The 21,248-nt window shown below is 42.7% G+C and overlaps 1 protein-coding gene across 1 annotated transcript; it reads left to right on the top strand.

The window, feature by feature from the left end:
* Nucleotides 1-1,091: 1,091 nt before the first annotated feature.
* LOC124596546 (glycine-rich cell wall structural protein 1.8-like) lies at nucleotides 1,092-10,380 on the top strand. The gene is made up of 2 exons (XM_047135729.1): nucleotides 1,092-1,143; nucleotides 9,623-10,380. The coding sequence occupies exons 1-2, from the start codon at nucleotides 1,098-1,100 to the stop codon at nucleotides 10,378-10,380; spliced, it is 804 nt and encodes a 267-aa protein (XP_046991685.1). The 5' UTR covers nucleotides 1,092-1,097.
* Nucleotides 10,381-21,248: the final 10,868 nt, after the last annotated feature.

Below are 21,248 nucleotides of genomic sequence, written 5' to 3'. Positions count from 1 at the left end.
GTACATTCGACAAACAATTGAGCAGGTAAAGTGTAAGCGCTACTCTGAGATGAAGAAGTTAATACAGGAGAGAAATTTGTGGCTGCGCATCAAACCAATGAGAAGACTCCTGACAAAAAAAGGCATCTTTGTGTGTGAAATTATGCCACACACTCTCTGAACTGCTGGGATGAATTGCTTTAATACTGTCTGAGTCTCTTTGCCACTCATGGGCTTTCCATACTTTTAGCTGTAGTTTGATTATTATTTCCTGACCCGTAATTTCACTCACATTGGGAAGATTTTCTTCGCGAAGCCAGTAACAAAATTCAAAATGCCACGATGGCTTTAGTAGAGCGTTTATTGAAATAACATGTTTCGGCAAATAACGTTGCCATCTATTCCGATCTTATGCACTACACTTCAAACAATTTCGTCCATGTTTACAATAACTTGTGTCACATACTAACTTATTGTAAACATGGACGAGATTAAAATGGTTCAATTGGCTCTGAGCACTATGGGACTTAACATCTGAGATCATCAGTCCCCTAGGATTTAGAACTACGTAAACCTAACTAACCTAAGGACATCACACACATCCATGCCCGAGGCAGGATTCGAACCTGCGACCGTAGCTGTCACGGGACGAGATTCAATGAAGCGTAGTGCATAAGATCCGAAGATGACATCATAGTTTGCTGATACCCGTAAATCTCAATAAACACTCTAGTAAAGCGATGGTGGGATTCTGAAGTTCGTTACTTCTCTTTTCATATCAATCTAGACGGCGCCCAGGGTGGAGTAATGTCAAGCACATACAGTATTATCTATCGCGCATGTGCCTAGCACGACTAATAGTGCATCCACCGGTGTCGACCATGAGAACAGAGGTGGGCTGTAGGTATAATGGCCGAAACGAGCGCTGCTTGCCCTTACATTAGAAGCTCACGATGCAGACGACGAACGGGAAAGCACGCAGTAGGGCCATCCCACCTTATCTCCAGCCAAGTGATTATGGAGGAGCGCGCGCCGATTTCCTCGTTAAGCTTCCTCGTGAGCCCCCAATATAAGGGCCAGCAGCGCTCGCTTCGGCCACCACATCCACAGCCACAGCCATGAGGTCCATCGTGCTGCTCCTGGCCACCGTCGCCGCCGTGCATGGTAAGCTGCTAGACGATCATTACATCTCCTCATACGGGACCTTCAAGCAGATATCTGATCAGTATTGAAATTTTAGAGGTATACGTCATAATACATTCGGAAGTGTTCATTAATATTAATGCACTTGCAACGAAGTTGTCAGAACCTTTAGTAGATATCCAAGCATCAACGTTATTGGCAGTTTGTAGCGAATACTAACGCTTGATGTGAAATTGGAATCAAAAATACTAGAATCATAGACCGGAGAAAGAAAATAATAAATATTTTTAAGTTGATTCTTTATTTGTTACTAACTTAATCCTCTTTAAAGCCAGATTCAGCCAAAGTGTGCAATTCCATTTGTTTATTTATTTTCTTACGCTATATTGGAGCAATACTGCAGGCTTATTGGCTTAGTCCAACGTTTAATTCGTGCAGACGTCGCTAAAATAGAGGTCAACTCGGAGATTAATCACTTAATCATTCGAAGAAGCAAGAATCAGCTGGCTTTATATTTAATTAACAAACAGCCGAGATAATATGGCTGCTTCCGAAGACTTTTCCGTGAAGTATCTAATACAAGAAACAAAAAAGTCATATCTTATCAGAGATGGGCAGTAGTGCAACAACATTTGAAGATGGCTGTTTCCCAATTGAAGGTTAGAGAATCCAATTTCACTTAGTTAGAGTATTGTAAAAAAATTTCAAGTTCTCGGTTCTTTTTTTTTCAATTCTTCAAATTCATCCTAATTGTACATTTTCATTTAATTCACATAAATATTTTGCACTCGAAATGCCGAGTACTACGGAGATACATGGCCATACAAAATCATCAAGCGTCAAATCGAGTACTGGATTGGGTAAAGAATCTATAAAATTGCAAGCATATCATTAGGTGAGAATATTCCGACAGATTATATATATACCGGTGCATGAGATGTAGAATGAATTCTCTCTGAAGAAAATATTCCATTATAGTGTCCAAATATAGTATCCGATTGGTACACAAGTTAATAGGGGTTTTATCTTGGAGGTTATTATTCCGATTGCTAAGGGTTTTTTTATCGTCGACATTTTTTATTTGTAGTTCACTATTGTTATTTGCGTTTGTTAGCCGGCCAGTGTGGCCAAGCGGTTCTAGGCACTACAGTCGGGAACCGCGCGACTGTTACGGTCGCAGGTTCGAATCCTGCCTCGGGCATGGGTGTGTGTGATGTCCTTCGGTTAGTTAGGTTTAAGTAGTTCTAAGTTCTAGGGGACTGTTGACCTCAGACGTTAAGTCCCATAGCGCTCAGAGCCATTTGAAACATTTTTGCGTTGTTATTTGGAGATAGCGCGTGGAGCTTTGGACGCTGTAATATCAAGTGCCAAGTGGACAAATGGGAACATTTCCGACATATACTTAAGTTTGAGCTCGACAGAGGGCATTATGCCATTGGACAGAGCACGGCAATAAAATGCTTTTTCTCGTTTTAAGGAGAATCTTTTTGACATTAGTGACTCTCCACGTTCAGGCAGACTTTTGGGATTTGATGAAAGGTCGTTTAAATGCATTAATCTACAATGATCCACGTCAGTGTACTCGAGGACTTGCAAATGTGAAGAAGTGTGATCATTCTACCATCGTTGAGTGCTAACAAACCAGCAAATCCTCGCACAAAGAGCTGCGCGCATCCATAAAAGATAACGTTATGCATCTGGTGGAACAGCGACGATGTGCTGTACTACGAATTACTTCTCGGAAGTAATTCTGGTAAGGTTTCGGGTTCCGCTAAATAGGTCAGGTGTCCACCACACACAGGAGGCGGCTACGCGGGTAGCAGGGGCTGTGTGGCGTGAACTGGGCGGTTTTTTAGGTTAGACAGTCTCGGGAAAGATCAAAAAGGGCTCCAGTCTCAAAGGGTACAGGGCAAAGAAACGACGAGAATCGACCAAGCAACAGTCGGTATTGTAGTTGTAAATTGTCGTAGCTGTGTTGGGAAAGTACCAGAGCTTCAAGCCCTGATATAAAATAAAGCACTGAAGCTGAAATCGTTGTAGGAACAGAAAGCTGGCTAAAGCCGGAGATAAATTCTGCCGCAATTTTTACAGAAGCGCAAAACCGTGTTCAGAAAGGATAGATTAAATAAAGTAGGTGGTGGTGTGTTTGTTGGTAGTAGTTTATCTTGTAGTGAAGTTGAAATAGATAGTTCCTGAGAATTACTGTGGGTAGAGGTTATACTCAACACCCGTACCAAAGTAGTAAATGGCTCCTTCTACCGACCCCCCGACTAATATGAAAGAAAACTTGTATCTCATTACAAATAAGTACCCCACTCATAGAGTTATAATTGGTGGAGACTTCAATCTACCCTCGATTTGTTGGCGAAAGTACATGTTCAAAGTCGGTGGTAGACAAAAAAGATCTTCCGAAATTGTACTAAATGCTTTCTCTGAGAATTACTTTGAACAATTAGTTCATGAGCCCACACGAATTGTAAATGGTAGCGAAAACACACTTGACCTCTTAGCCACAAATAATCCTGATCTAGCAGAGAGAGTAATGACGGATACAGGGATTAGTGACACAAGGTCATTGTAGCGAGGCTCAAAACCATATCAACCAAAACCACTAAAAATAAACGCAAAATATATCTACTTAAATCAGCAGATAAAAATTCACTTGATGCCTTCCTAAGAGAGTCTCCATTCCTTCCAAGCTAATTATGTAAGTGTAGACCAGATATGCCTCAAATTCAAAGATACAGTATCGACAGCAATAGACAGATTCATACCACATAAGTTAATAACAAACGGGACTGATAAACCATGGTACACGAAGCACGTCAGAACACTGTTGCAGAAGCAACGAAAAAAGCATGCCAAATTCAGAGGAACGCAAAATCCCCAAGACTGGCTTAGTTTCACGGAAGCTCGAAAATTAATGAAGACGTCAATGCGAGATCCATTTAATAGTTTCCACAATCAAACATTGTTTCAAAATATGCTAGAAAACCCAGAGAGATTCTGGTCGTATGTAAAGTGCACCAGAAGCAACGAAAAAAGCATTCCAAATTCAGAGGAACGCAAAATCCCCAAGACTGGCTTAGTTTCACGGAAGCTCGAAAATTAATGAAGACGTCAATGCGAGATCCATTTAATAGTTTCCACAATCAAACATTGTCTCAAAATATGGTAGAAAACCCAGAGAGATTCTGGTCGTATGTAAAGTACACCAGTGGCAAAAACAGTCAATGCCGTCACTGCGCAATAGCGATGGAAATGTTACCGATGATGGTGCCACTAAAGCGGAGTTACTAAATACAGTTTTCCGTAATTCCTTCAAAAAAGAAGACGACGTAAATATTCCAGAATTCTAAACCAGAACAGCTGTTAGCATGGGTGACATAAAAGTAGATACCGTAGGTGTTGCGGAAAAGCTCAAATCACTTAAGAAAGGCATGTCTTTCGGTCCAGATGGTATACCAGTCAGGTTCCTTCCAGAGTATACAGACACAATAGTGCCTTTGTTAGCAATCATATACAACCGCTCACTTGACGAGAGCCTGGAGAGTAGCACAGATCACACTAATATTCAAGAAAGGAAATAGGAGTAAACCATTGAATTACAGACCCATATCACTGACCTCAATTTGCAGTAGGATTTTGGAGCATATACTGTACTCGAACATTATGAATAACCTTGAAGAAAATGACTTACTGATACATAACCAACACGGATTCAGAAAATATCGTTCTTTTGCAACACAGCTATTTCTTTATTCCCGTGAAGCAATGAGTGCTGCTGACAAGGGATCTCATATCGATTCCATATTCCTAGATTTACAGAAGGCTTTTGATACCGTGCGTCACAAGCGACTATTAATCAAATTGCGTGCATATGGAGCATCGTCTCACTTGTGTGTCTGGATTCGTGATTTCCTCTCAGAGAGGTCACAGTTCGTAGTGATAGACGGTAAATCATCGAGTAGAACAGAAGTGATATCTGGCGTTCCGCAAGGTAGTATCATAGGCCCTCTGCTGTTCCTGATTTACATAAATGACCTAGGTGACAATCTGAGCAGCCCCCTTAGATTGCAGATGACGCTGTAATTTACCGCCAAGTAAAATTATCAGACGATCAATGCCAATTACAAAATGATCTACAGAGAATTTCTGTATGGTGCGAAAAGTGGCAATTGGCACTAAACAAAGAAAAGTGCGAGGTCATCTACATGGGTACTAAAAGAAATTCGATAAATTTTGGGTATACGATAAATCGCACAAATCTAAGGGCTGTCAATTCAATTGCAATTACGAGCAACTTAAATTGGAAAGACCACATAGATAATATTGTGGGGAAGTCGAAAGAAAGACTGCGCTTTGTTGGCAGAACACTTAGAAGATGCGACAAACCCACTAAAGAGATAGCCTACATTACAATTATCCGTACTCTGGTGGGATATTGCTGCGCGGTATGGTATCCTTACCAGGTAGGATTGACGGAAGACATCGAAAAAGTGCAAAGAAGGGCAGCTCGTTTCGTGTTATCGGGCAATAGGGGTGAGAGTGCCACTGATATGACACGCGAGGTGGGGTGGCAGTCACTGAAACAAAGGCGGTGAGATCTATTTACGAAATTTCAATCGCCAATTTACTCTTCAGAATGCGCAAATATTTTGTTGACACCCACCCACGTAGTGAGAAATGATCATGATAATAAAATAAGAGAAATAAGAGCTCGAACGGAAAGATTTAGGTGTATCCCACGCGCCATTCGAGAGTGGAATGGTAGAGAAGTAGCATGAAAATGGTTCGATGAGCCCTCTGCCTGGCACTTAAGTGTGAATTGCAGAGTAACCATGTAGATGTAGATGTAGATTCTGACATTACTGTCAACAGCTGAGACGTCTTTCAGACGCAGTCCGAGAACAACGATCAGAAGAGCTGCATGAAGTGGTGTTACTGCACGATAACGCCTACCCGCATTCTACTGAACCGACAAAAATCACTATTCAGGACTTAGGGTGGGAAGTCATTCCGCATCCGCCTTATTCACCTGATCATGGGCCCTCAAATTTTCACTTTTTGCGCTCTTTGTCGAACAGCCTTCAAGAACTTTCTTTGCGGATAGGAATGCTCTACGAACGTGGTTCGACAAGTTCTTTGCCTCAAAACCACGTGATTTCTGCAGTCGCGGAATCTAAAATTTATCCCAGCGTTGGAAATGAAGGGTAATATGTTACTGATGACTAATGTATCCGTTATGTATATCTGTCGTACGTAAAAACATTACGAACTTACGTACCAACGTAATATTTAGATAGTGTTGCAGTTCATTATTGTCAAGGCCTGTGTTTTAATTTAAAACGCTCGGCCCGTAACTAATGCTCATATTTACAAAGTTACAATTTCTCCTGTCCTTCTAGCGTTGATGATGACTATTAGAGTCCGGTCGCGTTTTCAGCCTGATTATCGTGTCGTCGACATAGCTCCCCAGTAATCACCACGTGCTCCTTGTGCACTGTACGTCCATACGTCAGGAACGCCTGATAATGTTAGTGAGGCATGTCAACCAAATATTGCGCCAGACAGACGGGCACAGGTCATCCAGCTTAAAACTCGGGAAGACACAAATCATCGTTTACGAATATAACTTCTTACCTATAACCAAGCAGGGGAATTTTACTCCGAAACCAGTGATCTCTGTGTTCGCCTACGTTAATATACAAATGTGATATAAATACAAGTCCATCACTGTCCTTCTGTAATACTTTGTTACAAGATTTTCTTAAATATTTCTACCTGAAAAATAAGAAGACAACCTGCACCTTGGCTAACTAAAAAACTAAAATATCTCATGAACTTCACGGACGCTGCCTATCAGGCATACGAACTGAAGTGAGCCCTGAAAATCATATTGCCTACAAGCACAAGCCGAACAGTCAGTCAGGCTGTGAGAAATACAAAATTCAGGCATGTCCATACATTATCTGACAATAGACATAGTCCGACTGTCCTATGGAGGAAACGTGCATGGTCTTGATATAGACAAAGTAAAAGTTGCAGCTGATCCGACTGTCCCAGCCGAAGAACTGAACTTCACATTACCTACAAACACAATTTAACCACAAACGAAGCAGAGATTCATTGAATACTTCACGGGGGTAAATGACTGTAGCCATGAAAAACTCTACTTGAAACATGTTACTTGCAGCACCGTCAGGAAAGCGATCATGTGTATCGGATCAGCATCTATCTACTGGACACGATGACATTACAGTTCCAACGATGGAGTTTTTTTTCACCCACTACTGCGCTCTATAACATTTATCTTCAACGACTCCTTAACCAGAAGTGTTTTCCCTGCAGACACCAGTGTAACATCTGCAACAGGACCACTTGTAGTAAAGCACTGTTAAAGTGCTTTTTTTTTTTTTTTTTTTTTTTTTACATAGCATGTGCTTAATAATGTAAGGCGAAATTAATGGCTGCAGCACTTTCATACAGATTAAACGCAGTGTCCATTGTAAATATAGCTTGGCAATGCAGGTAAAAGAAGTATTTAATTTCTACCATTTATGCTTATTAATCTGAAGACAAGCAAAACCGAAAAGTCTCACAAGAAAATAAATAGCTAATGAATACCGGGTGATCAAAAAGTCAGTATAATTTGAAAAGTGAATAAATCACGGAATAATGTAGATAGAGAGGTACAAATTGACACACATGCTTGGAATGACATGGGGTTTTATTAGAACCAAAAAAATACAAAAGTTTCAAAAAAAGGCGATCAGAATAGCAATAATTAGCGTAACAAAGTAAGACAAAATAAAGATGATGTTCTTTACAGGAAATGCTCAATATGTCCACCATCATTCCTCAAGAATAGCTGTAGTCGAGGAATAATGTTGTGAACAGCATTGCAAAGCATGTCCGGAGCTATGGTGAGGTATTGGCGTCGGATTTTGTCTTTAACCATCCCTAGAGATGTTGGTCGATCACGGTACACTTGTGACTTCGGGTAACCCCAAAGCCAATAATCGCACGGACTGAGGTCTGGGGACCTGGGAGGCCAAGCATGACGAAAGTGGTGGCTGAGCACACGATCATCACCAAACAACGTGCGCAAGAGATCTTTCACGCGTCTAGCAATATGGGGTGGAGCGCCGTCCTGCATAAACATCGTCCGTTCCAGCAGGTGTTTATCAGCCAGGCTGGAGATGATGCGATTCTGTAACATATAGGCGTATCTCTCACCAGTCACGGTAGCAGTTACAAAACCAGAGTCACGTATTTCCTCGAAGAAAAAAAGGCCCGATAACGGTAGATGTGGTAAATCCAACCCATACTGTGACTTTCTCGTCCTGCAATGGAGTTTCCACGACAGTTCTAGGATTTTCGGTAGCCCAAATTCTGCAGTTGTGGGCGTTGACAGACCCTCGGAGCGTGAAATGAGCTTCGTCGGTCCACAACACGTTATTCAACCAACTGTCATCTTCCGCCATCTTTTGAAACGCCCACACCGCAAATGCCCTCCGCTTCACTGACTCGCCAGGTAACAGTTCATGATGCCGATGCGTTTTGTACGGATAGCATCGGAGGGTACGCCTCAGTGCCAACCAAACAGTAGTGTATGGAATGCCGGTGCAGCTGCACGAGCGCTGACTCCCCCGTGCATAGACGAACCCGCTACAGTCTCCATTTCTTCCTGACCTGTCTCAGCAGCATTACGCCTTGTGCTCGGTCGGCCACTACAGGGTCTATCGTGTAAACAACCTGTGGCTTCGAACTTCGAAATCATTCTCGCCACAACGGACCTTTACCCGTTCGAATCCCCTTCCTATGGAGACAGGATCGTAACGCTGAACTAGCACATTCCCCATTCTGATAATACAGCTTCACTAAAAGCGCCTTTTTAAGTAACGTCAACATGCTGTGACTGCTCGCGTATCTGATTCTCTCTCTCATTACAGCTCATTTTATACACACTTCTCATGCGCAGTCACTGGCGTTTTGGCCGGCCGGTGTGGCCGTGCGGTTCTAGGCGCTTCAGTCTGGAGCCGCGTGACCGTTACGGTCGCAGGTTAGAATCCTGACTCGGGTATGGCTGTGTCTGATGTCCTTAGGTTAGTTAGGTTTAAGTAGTTCTAAGTTCTAGGGGACTAATGGCCACAGATGTTAAGTCCCATATTGCTCAGAGCATTTGAACCATTTGAACCACTGACGTTTTGCTGTCCAGCGCCATCTGTCGGACATTCTGTGAACTTTTTTAGGTTCTAATAAAACCCCTTGTCATTCCAAGCATGTGTGTCAATTTTTACCTCTCTATCTACATTATTCCGTGATTTATTAAGTTTTCAAATTTATGCTGACTTTGTGATCACCTGGTACATATTTATTACGTTTCCACAATTATTTGCATCTATTAGTGCAACTCAAACATGATTAATGTACAAAAATTTATAGATGTAAAGAGAAAGACCAATCAAATGTGTAATATGTAAATCTCTATTTACAGCTGGAGCACTGGATAAAGCAGATCATGAGGGTGTCAGCATTTCAAAGCGACACGCCCTCTACGGCTTGGGGCTGACTGATTCTGCCGCGCAGGCACAGGCCCAGGCACAGGCCGCTGGGCTCGGGGGTGGATACTATGGTGGGGGTGGAGCTGCACTGAGCCAGGCACAGGCACAGGCGCAGGCTGCTGGGCTGGGCGGCGGCTACCACGGCATCTGGAAGCGACACGCCCTCTACGGCTTGGGGTTGGGTGAGTCTGCTGCCCAGGCACAGGCCCAGGCACAGGCCGCTGGGATCGGGGGTGGATACTATGGTGGGGGTGGAGCTGCACTGAGCCAGGCACAGGCACAGGCGCAGGCTGCTGGGCTGGGCGGCGGCTACCACGGCATCTGGAAGCGACACGCCCTCTACGGCTTGGGGTTGGGTGAGTCTGCTGCCCAGGCACAGGCCCAGGCACAGGCCGCTGGGCTCGGGGGTGGATACTACGGTGGGGGTGGAGCTGCACTGAGCCAGGCACAGGCACAAGCGCAGGCTGCTGGGTTGGGTGGTGGCTACCATGGCATCTGGAAGAGACACGCCCTCTATGGCTTGGGGTTGGGTGAGTCTGCTGCCCAGGCACAGGCCCAGGCACAGGCTGCCGGGCTCGGGGGTGGATACTACGGTGGGGGCGGAGCTGCACTCAGCCAGGCACAAGCACAAGCGCAGGCTGCTGGGCTGGGTGGTGGCTACCACGGCATCTGGAAGCGACATGCCCCCTAAGGTTTTGGGCTAGCCGACTCCATCACCTAGGCACAGATCCAGTCACTGGATGCCATGCTGGGTGGTGGATACTGCAGTGTGGGTGGCGCCACCTCCAGTTTGGCTCAGGCACAGATACAGGCTGCCATCTTGAGACTCGACTGGTGGTGGCTGGCGTCCTGTTCCTTCACTGGCTCCTAACTGTGGGAGGCAAAATACATGAAATAAAAGAGAGTGCACTGCTACATCTGTCTTCCTTATTTCACTGACTCCTATATGTCTCAGCACCTGATACTGTTAAGTGAACAGCAACAATTTAACTGCCATTTTATATGCAAGATTTATACTCCTCTCTCTGCATTGAACAGGTAGGTCATTACCAAGTGCCATCTAAGTCACATACATTTAATTTATGGTGAGCTTCTTCTTCTTCTGTCACTATAGTGGTGTGGTGTTCAAGGAATGCTGTAAGGTACAGGAACTAGGCAACATTTGCATATTGAGGTAATGCCTGCTACTCTACTATTTAAAGTAACACACTGTTGGTGGAATTTGACCAATGTTCTTAAAAGTTAATATTCTTGGCTGCATTGCTCACATGCATGGATTAGAATCTTTCACACAGCCATATCACTTAAGTCTAGCAACTCATTCCTCAAGAGTGAATGATATTTGGTCTGTCATGATAGCCACTCATTTCAGCTTCAGGCATCTCAGCTTGCAATCAGTATACCTAGCACAACACAGACTTTTCACAATCAATCATCAGTTCACAGTGCAATACGTATTCACAAAGTCGACACACCATGAATGTAACTCACTCCACCCCTAACACACTCACAGAACAAGAAAATCTAAACACCAAAAAATAATTAATGTAGAGTAATGAAATTTCGAGGATATGTTTTCCTAGGTAACATACTTAAATGAGTAACATTGCAAGTTGACAGTTTAATGTAAGTGGGAGATAAGCCATTGTAAATACAAAATGTTGGTACATTAATAACAGGTGTCACCGCCAGAATGTTGAATGCAAGCTTGCAAAAGTGAGTCATTTTGTTGTGTAGGTATCGGATGTCAGTTTGTGGGATGGAGTTCCATGTCCGTTTCACTTTCTCAGTCAATACAGAGACAGTTAACCCTGTTTATAGATAATGCTGGTGTTCCATTCCGAAGATGTCGATGTGTGCTCGACTGGAGACAGACCTGATGACTGAGCAGATCAAGCCAACATGTCGATACTCTGTAAAGCATGTCAGGTTACAACAGTCACGTGTGGGCAAACGTTATCCTGTTCAAAAACACCCTCTGGAATGATGTTCAAGAAAGGCAGCACAACAGGTTGAAACACCAGACTGACGTACAAATTTGCAATAAGGATGCATGGGATAACCACGAGAGTGCTCAAGCTGTTGTAGGAAATCGTACTCCAGATCATAGCTCCAGGAGTAGGTACAATGTTTCTAGCATGCAGACAAGTTGGTTTCAGGCCCTTAGCTGGCCTCCTAACCAAGAAACAGCCACCACTGTCATCGAGGCTGTACCAGCTTTCATCACAAAACGCAAGAGACCTTTATCATGCCTCCCAATGGGCTCTAGATTGACACCGCTGAAGTCACAAATGGAGATGGTGTGGCGTCAGATGGTTCAAATGTCTCTGAGCACTATGGGTCTTAACATCTGAGGTCATCAGTCCCCTAGAACTTAGAACTACTTAAACCTAACTAACCTAAGGACATCACACACATCCATGCCCGAGGCAGGATTCGAACCTGCGACCGTAGCTGTCGCGCTGTTCCAGACTGAAGCGCCACACCGGCCGGCGTTTGGCGTCAGAGGAATGCTCGCTACAGGGCGTATGGCTCGTGGCATCGTTGAAGTAACCGTTTTGTAACGGGTTGTTATGTCATTGTATTTCCAACTGTTGCTGAAATTTTTGCTGCAGATGCAGTACGATGCATGAGTGCCATACGCTGAACGCAATTGTCTTCCCTCTCGCTAGTACCTTGTGGCCATTTGGAGTCCAGTCTTCTTGTCAAAGTACATTCCCGAGAGCACCGCTGCCAGCATCATGTCCAGTGGCTAAAATCCTGCCAAATTTTTCTGCAGTATCGCAGAATGAACATCCAACTCCTCATAGCCCTATTACATGATCTCGTTCAAACTCAGCGGGATGATAATGGCATCTTTGTAGCCATAAAGGCATTCTTGAATAATGTGAACTCACCACGTCCAATCTCAAAGTTAACTAACGCTCACGACCGTTACAGCGTGTATTTAAAGCAAACTTGGTTTGCATCGTCACAGTGGCGCAACTAGCGCCACTATTATGTGACTGGCGCGAAATCTGAATAGACATCATCTTTCAGAAGTAGAAACGCGCCTGAAAACTTTCGTTTATGTTGCACAACTCCTTCTTGGTGTTGTGATTTTTATTCGTCAGTGTATTTGATGTGTAATTTCTAGTGCTGAACAGTTCGACAGGTTATGAATACAGTTAAAGAAAAGAACCAATCATTCTTCAGTTATAAACATACTGACAGAAATGGAAAGTGTTACACCAAGAACACCTTGTTCAGAGGAAGTGCATGCGCAACTTATCTGACTTCGAAATAGCTCGAATATGGGGATATCATACCAAGAGATCACAGATGCAGTTGTCTGAATTGCAACGAGTGTTCAGCAAGTCGTGAAGTGATGAGTTCAAGTCAACAGTGTGGTAAGAACAGTAAGCATGGATCTTGAATGAAAAAGGCAGAATCCTGGGGAAATAATGGAATCAAACAATTTTACCACAACAAAGAAAATTAATCTATGTATCAGTGTGCCTGGAATTTATAAAATTCCTTGTGTATGCGATCGCATTTACTTTGGTGAGTCTAGACGTCCTGCATCAGAATAATGCACAGCGAACCAACGCCACCTTGAAGAACGCGACACTGACATGTCTGATGTTGCCGAACACAGTCTCATAAACAAACATATGATTACGTATCATGAAATGAAAATTTTGTCCCTCACATCTACTTGACACCAAAGGAAGCGTTGAGATCATAATGTGCAAGAATAACTTTCACCCGGCCAGCAGCTGTATCCTGAGTCGCTTATCGCAAACGAGCAGTTGATGCTGAAAGACTACAAAGAAATAAGCTGGGTTACTCATAGTATAACGGGATCAGATTCACTACGAATTCCATTGTTTCACCTGGCAATATCAGGGTCTTCAGGTCCTCTGTTATCTAACCCGACTTCTTCAGAGAGTATATACTAAATTTGTATAGTACCTGAGCAATATATACTTATATTGATGCTATTATCGTTGATAGTAATAATTATAATAATAAATGTAACAATGTCAATATGTATAGTAATGACTATATTAAATTTTAAGAATGAATTTGGTAAAGCTTTAAAGCTATAAAGATGGTAAAAATGTAAAGGTAAAAACTCGTAAAAGTGCAAAGCTATTAAGTGATAAAAGTGTAATGCTTTGAAGATGCTCACAGTGTAATGGTATAAAGTTGGTAATGACGGAAAAATATACAGATGCTAAAGGTGTAAATGTATAAAAGTGCTAAAGGTAAAAACTATGAAGGTGGTAAAAGTGTAACGGAATGAAAATGATTAAACTGCAAAGCTGTAAATGTATAAATGTGGTGAAGATGTAATGTTACAAATGTACAAAAGGAGTAGAGCAATTTCCTCATTACTTTTCTGTAGAAAGCGAATAGCGACACATAACATAAATGCATACCAACAGGACAGAATATAGCAATGTGGAGAGCAAGAAACTGTAGGGTAAAATCAGGAGACTAGTTGAGAAGAAGAAAACAGAAACAGAAGGGGATGAAAAAATGTAAATACTTTCTAATGTAACGGAGATACTGGTTCTTTCTTGAACAAAAAGCATCAGTTGTTATATGTCGATGACGAAACATAAAGCTTTAATTTCCTCTTGAATTCAGGTTACAGGGTAATTTGTTCCACATTTGTATGATTGAAATGGAGAAGGAAATATAAAAAGACTTAGTATTATACAATGGTCCAGCCAAGTTACTGGCCGTATCCGATCTGGTATTGCAAGTTATGGTACGAAGAAAGATATTCGATACGTGAGGAGAGGTATTGGAGGTGCAAGTGACTAACAAACCGATGAAGTGTGTGAAAAGCTCGCCTCCTGTCTGGCCCTGTCCTTTTCACTGTTTGTACCATGTAGAACCAAATATTGCGCATAAATCTTAAATAAAGATTCATCGCTCGCTCCAGTCTTCTGGAGTTTCAGTTCTTTGTGCTATGTAGAATCAAATGTTGCGCACAAATCTTATGTAAGCATTTATCTCTAGCTCTAGTCATCTGTAGTTTTCACTGTTTGTGCTCTGTTGAACCGAAAGTTGCACATAAATCTAACTTAAACATTCAGCAGTAGCTCAACCATCTGGAGTTTTGACTGTTCGCGCTGTGTTGTACTAGAGAAGTGTAGCATGATAATAAAGATATGACAAGCAGGAAAGAATAGAGTAATTTTTGTTTAAGCTGGATATAATTCTCTTAGTTATAGACTGAATGTAGGCAGGAAAGAGATTTAGCGCATGCGTCAACAGCTTGTATAAATGTAAGCTAAAGTTCCGCATTCTGGGCATAGAAGTGCCAACTAGATCCAATCTTGAAGCCGCCAATAATCAATCTAGTAGTTTGTCAGTTAGACTTGCGAGTCTAAGTACAATGTGTACCAGTCCGCCAACTAAGGATAAATCCCTGGCAGTACCTGGAATCGAACATGGGATCCCCCATGGCAGTCACCCGTGCTAACTACTCAGCTATTCAGATGGTAACTGAGATAGTTTTTTCTTCCTAATTTAGATGCTCATCCAACAGTATGCCAAGGACAGTTGCTGTTTTTCGAAACGGCAATTGAGTGCCATTAAGTTATTGGAGGGACTGTTTCACGACATTTCCGACGATAAAGGATTGTCTGAGACTTCTTATGGTTTAGTTTCACAGCCGGGTTTTGTATCCGATGTGATACTCAACAAAGATCGTCATTCCTTTCTAATACTGCAGTAACGATGTTCTTTGGTACAAGTGGATGTCATCGGTACATACGTGATAGTTACAAGTGAGATGAAATATTACTGACGTACAACAAGAAAAGTAATGGACCTGAAATCGGTGGTGTTTTGGTATTGAGAGGCAAGGTACTGTACCAGAACAAGGTTATTCAAATTTGTTCAAACAAGCAGAAAACTTCACAAATGTAAACTATACCAGATAAGAACATCTCATATCCGTAACATTCATTAACGTGAATTTTCCAAAGAATACTGGAGGCGGAATTTACTAAACAAAAGCTCAAAACAGCAATTTAACGGCATCACTATTAAGTAACCTTCCAACAAAATTTATCATTACATTTCAAATGTTGACAGAATTTAAATAAAATGACCATTACAATAGCAACCGCCACCACGACTCACTATCAGAACTTCAGAAAACCACCTGTTAGTAGGATCTGATTAACGGTGTAATGAATGCAACTGCACAACAGTTGTGTTGTTACCACTTCAAGTAAGAAACTATTGACAAAATTAAGTAAAATGATTCAATCCAAAGAGTCAGACAGCCACTGACCATCATAATTCCTGTTGTAACAAAAAAGGGCATCTGGCAGCAGATCTTAATAGAATACAACTGCTCCTCTTTTCTGCAACACACAAAATACAGATGAGCCATCAAAATTTTTACAATCTACAAATACACACAACAGACCACCTTGAGATTAAGGGACTACTTCTCCTCGCTAGGTACAATAAGGCACAATAAATAAAGTTTAAGTACCCCATCATAAAAATTACGTAAATTGCAAATGGCTTAGTCTTTTGAACTGAGCCCACGCAGCCCGATTTCAGCTGGGATCCTCACTAATACTGCAATGCTAATAACAAACTAGTGGCAGGAATTCAGTCAGTAGCCGACCTAATAGTTCAGTGACGCTACTGTGCTACTGACAAGTTTCTGTGTGACCAGATCGTCGACCACTGAGATGGCCACATCATGTAACAAAATAAGAGTAATAAAAAAATTATTTACCTTCATTTCAACCATAATTAAGCAAGCTTTCGCCATGCAGCAGTCATACAGGGACCAACAGACCATAATCCACAGCCTGCTCCTATGATCAAAGATCGGAACTGAGTGACAGGTAGCGAGACCGCCACCACAGCTGACGTGGCGTTCCTTCAGATTCAGAACCTCAGGAAGGTCCAACTGTCACAGCAGAACAGTTTTCCCATCAGGCGATATTCACTGGCCAAACACCAACTGGCACATCGGAACAGCACAGATCAGTGTCTGAAGCGTAGATGCTGCCAAATCCTGCTACCAGACCCGAAGACACTGCCCTTGCTCGCAGCTCCCTGTTTGTCCGTAACTGACTGATGTCACTCACAGCGTGGCTGCTCTTAAATCGTACATCGCAACATGCGACATTCCCTGTAGTGGTGGAGCCATTCGCCCCACTGCTACGACCAGCGCTGCTGCCAACCTGAGGCATGAATCAATAGAGTGCGAAAAGAAAAGGTATCCCATACGGCACAAATATTCTCCTCCCCCCCCCCCCCACCCTCCCACATTCAGCTTGAACAGGTGGGAGTGGAGTGGGTGAACGGCCTGACTGTTCCCCAGCATCCTGGTTGCACGTACCAACTTCGACTCGTGTGGACCTTAATGAGTTTTCAGAAGAAGGATCCTGACTAGGGAAAGGGCTTTGACCAGTTTACAAGATCCCACAAATCTAGGTAGCATTTTCGAGGTGACCTTCTGGGCCCATTTACTTTGTACTCAGAAATTCATTAAGTGCGTCATGCTACCCACCCTAGCAAGACAGCCCGCCTCCCTTGATTATAGTAAGTGGGCTTCGTTCTATGTGCAAACTGAATGTTTTAGTTAACCCCCAATTATTTTATTTTCTCAGGATCACTATCCTCTGACAGTAAATCATTGATCCCCCATAAGTTGGAGAGGGGAATTCATTATGAATGTGAACACAAGCTAGCAGGAATTGTCTTGTGGGCCTCATGAATGCAATGCATAATTCGACCACCTAGTCGATTTATCCCATTTGGTCTGCGACTGTGAATGAGAGATGATAAGAGCGGACTTTAAATTTTGGTTCACCCACTCCGCGAAAGAGAAGTGAGAGTTGTAGGGAGTTGTGCTTATGTTGGATATCCCACGATATCCTACTAATGTAACAGAACCTTTTGAATTCCTTTCAAGGAAACGCCAACGCTTTATCGCTCATTAATACTCTTGAAGGGCCAAACACAACAAATACCTGAGTTATATGTTCAATTGCGGTTCCAGGAGCCCCCAACTTGCTCACCAACAGCAACACAAACCTAGACAAGCTATCGACTACTACAAATAAATAGTGTTTCCCATGCCTAGAGGGTGGTAAGGGACCAACAGAATCGACAAAAATTCAGTCCATCACATCTTCGTCCCAGGTTAAGCTACCTCTCCTCTAAATGTGGTGGGATTGTGTTTACGTTTATTACAGTCTTGGCACTAATTCACTAACTTCTGGCGTTCCCACTTAGAGTTGACCATGTTAGGTGTTGCTTTATTTTCATAATAGTATTATATATACCTAAAAGACCGCCAAACTACCATGACCAAGGAAAATGTTGGAACACAGTCGGTACTAATTCCTTGGGGAGACATAACATGTCTTTCCCATTGCACTAAGCTCAAAAGTAAAGTGTACCTTTTTTAAGAGAGTATCCCAGAACTTCTCTATCATGTCAGAGCTGCTGCTCAACCTGGTGTAACTGTAGTCTTCAACCTGCTGCTGCCCTACATCTCCAAACAAGGCCTAAATCTCCCCTGATGTTACGATGCTAACATGTCCCTGGATACATTCGTTGGGTTCCCTGGACTCGTCCTCCTCAGAAAACATTCTACTTTGGGCAACAGTTGCTTGATTTTCAGTACCCTCTATGTGATGTCCTGAAAACGGAATGCCAAAATCCTAACCGCCCATCTGAATAAACCTCCTAAACCTCCAGTTTTACAGGGGCAAGCCAGAATCCAAGGCAATGTTTAATTGCCTCTCTTCAGATAGAACTCATGCTCAAGGTAGAATTTAAAATATTACAAACCGAACAACACCGCCAGTGCCTCAAATCCCTATAAAGAATACTTCTTCTCTCCAGGACGCAAAGATCTAGATGCGTAAGCTATGGGTCGTCTTTCCCTTTCACTTTCCTGCAGGAGAATTGCGGCAGTTCCTGAAATGGAAGAATCAATTTGTAGGACGAACTCCATCTTAAAATCATGTATAGCTAACACTGGAGCGCTGGCTAGCGCCACTTTAAGACTATCAAAAGATGCTTGCTGATATTCACCCCATTTAAAACCTCTCTCTTTCATCTCAGTTGATTGCGAGAAGCTGCTAGCCATGTGTAGTTCTGGATGAATTTTGGAAATAAATTGGTCAAGTAGATAAATCTTGAAATTTCTTCCTTATTCTTTGGCTCCTAAAACTGTTCGATGACATTGGCGTGCTCTTGGCCTGTCATTACATCATTGGCTGAAGCTACATGACCTTGGTAGGTGATCTTCGTAACCGGGCTATCCTTTGACAGTTTAACAGTTAACCATGCCTCACATAGGCGACGTACCACCAGCTCTACATGGCCCAGGTGGTCTTCAAACATTTTTCTGTACATAACAACATCATCTAAATAGTTGTATATACTTCTGAACCTTGAACCCCACAACAGAATCTAAAGGTCGGGATAAGAATGTGGCCCCCATGCTCAATCTAAAAGGGATTCTAATGTACTGAAATAAATTCCAGTCCTTGCAAAAAGCAGTCAAGGGCTTGGACTCTTCCGCAAGTGGTATTTGATGCTACGCTTGGTTCAGATCAAGAACTGAGAAATACTGAGTCTCCAAAAAACAGGAGAAACAGTCGTGCAGATCTGGAAGTGGGACTGAGTTTGAGATCACCTTCTGATTCAACTGCTGGTAGTCTACCAATTGATGGTTTTGGAACGAAAAATATCGGAGACATGTAAGGCGACAATGAGGGATGGATTATACCACTGGCCAGTTGCTGATCTATTATCTTTATTAAGTTCCTTCATCTTCGTGGCTGACAGTCAGTATGGTAACCTAACCGTCAATTGAATATTATATTCCATTTTATTCATGACACCAAGCTTGTCTGTCAAAATCTCTGGATAGTGTTCCAAAAAGTCTAATAAGTCCCTAGCCTATTTCAGGTTCAAGACAAGCAACTGAAAAAGGAGGCCCTTTCGGTTCTCATTTTTTGGTTAAGTCCCAAACAGCAATCTGCGCACTTCTGGCATCAGCTTTTATTTCCTTTCTCTCGGGATATCGAACAATCACGCATCAAATGTCCCTCTTTATTGCATCGAAAACATGCTCCTCCCATGGTTGTGTATCCTGGTAGATGTTACCTGTCTGGAGCTTTCCTACCCACTATCCAAGCGTTAACACTAATTAAATTACTCTTCCTGTCACAAAAACAAAATCTCTCGATATTTGCCCTTAATACACATAAGTCAGAAAACCTTTACTGTTTATATGCAAAGAGCACCTGGGACCGATTCTCAGAAGGTATCCACTCTACAATAATGTCCACAATTTCCGCCTCAGGCGTCTTAAGATGTAAACTACTGAAGCCATTTTAATGTCGCCGAGGTTTCAAGCCAAGCTTTCCCCTTGCCAGTAGAAACGGTAAACATAATGATTAACAAGTTTATTACACAATCGACTGGATAAGTTACTTTCTAATAGCCTAAGCACAGCATGCTAAACGACATTTTTCAGAGTGGGTGTCAGCAGTCACTTTACTTAGTTTGCTCTGAGGAAAGGGATACGTGACCTCGTTATCTGTAACTTGCAACACCACAGACTGATTCTGCAATCAGACTGTTAACCGTAATAAATCAACAATTTGCTTGTTAGTGTCCATAGTTAACCTAGAAATCCCACAAATTACACTTAGAAGAATATTGGGCAGTTGATTAAAAAAATTCCAAGTAACCCATCCTCCTCTCCTACAGCAGTTGCTTTTAAATCACCATTTTCCATGGGAAGAAAACCCTATTCCTAACTTCATTAATCTGCCGGTTCAACGCACTTCCTTCGAGTAGCAAAATAATTACTTCGCCCCCTACTGTTTCAATTACTTATTTCTGCTTATGATCAGAGTTAATGACATTATATACCTGAGTGAAGCCACCTCAGTGTGAAGTCAGGAAAGCTGTTGGGAAACCTGTGGATCGTCAACGATACTGGTGAAACATCATTAGAGTGCAGTCATTTATTCCCAATGTTTACAAGATGTCATTCTTGATGTGTCTTTTGGGCAGTGTGGGTCCTCTGCTTCTGTGGCTGACTGTGTGACCTCTCTCCCCTTTTTGGCAGCAGTGCTGTGGTTCTGAACGTCTCCCATACCCCCACCATCTGCACGTGGTGCAATGCTATGAGTAGTACCAAGCTCCTGGGCTATACCCATCACACTTCGTCCTTCTTCCAGTTCCCCGATGATTCTTCCCGCTCTGAAGTCATCGAAATGCCGTCTCCGGGCCACGTTGTGACGATGAACACCACCACAGTGCACTGTATCTACTTGATTATTGGTACAAAAGTCTCTTCTCGTTCCTTCAGCTAGCTCGTGTTCCGTGGCTACACCCATTTGGAGCTATAGTCATGCTGATCTCACGCCATGTCGCGTCCAACATTCTGTGCACTACCGGGAGACCTTTAACAGCATGTTCTCGCACTTTCATTTACTTCCACCGAGTAGCTGACATGTCTTCGTTATCTACGTTCCCCCTAGGTTTTGAGGAGCAGTG

The sequence above is a fragment of the Schistocerca americana genome, chromosome 1, assembly GCF_021461395.2.
Source record: "Schistocerca americana isolate TAMUIC-IGC-003095 chromosome 1, iqSchAmer2.1, whole genome shotgun sequence".
NCBI classification, from domain to species: domain Eukaryota; kingdom Metazoa; phylum Arthropoda; class Insecta; order Orthoptera; family Acrididae; genus Schistocerca; species Schistocerca americana.
The sequence above is the reverse complement of the archived record's forward strand: the minus strand, read 5'-3'. Positions and strand labels throughout refer to the sequence as shown.

Excerpts from the sequence above, each read along its gene's own strand:
- LOC124596546 (XM_047135729.1), top strand. The coding sequence starts at position 1,098 with ATGAGGTCCATCGTGCTGCTCCTGGCCACCGTCGCCGCCGTGCATG. Across the intron at positions 1,144-9,622 it reads CACCGTCGCCGCCGTGCATG|CTGGAGCACTGGATAAAGCA; the intron begins GTAAGCTGCTAG and ends CTCTATTTACAG.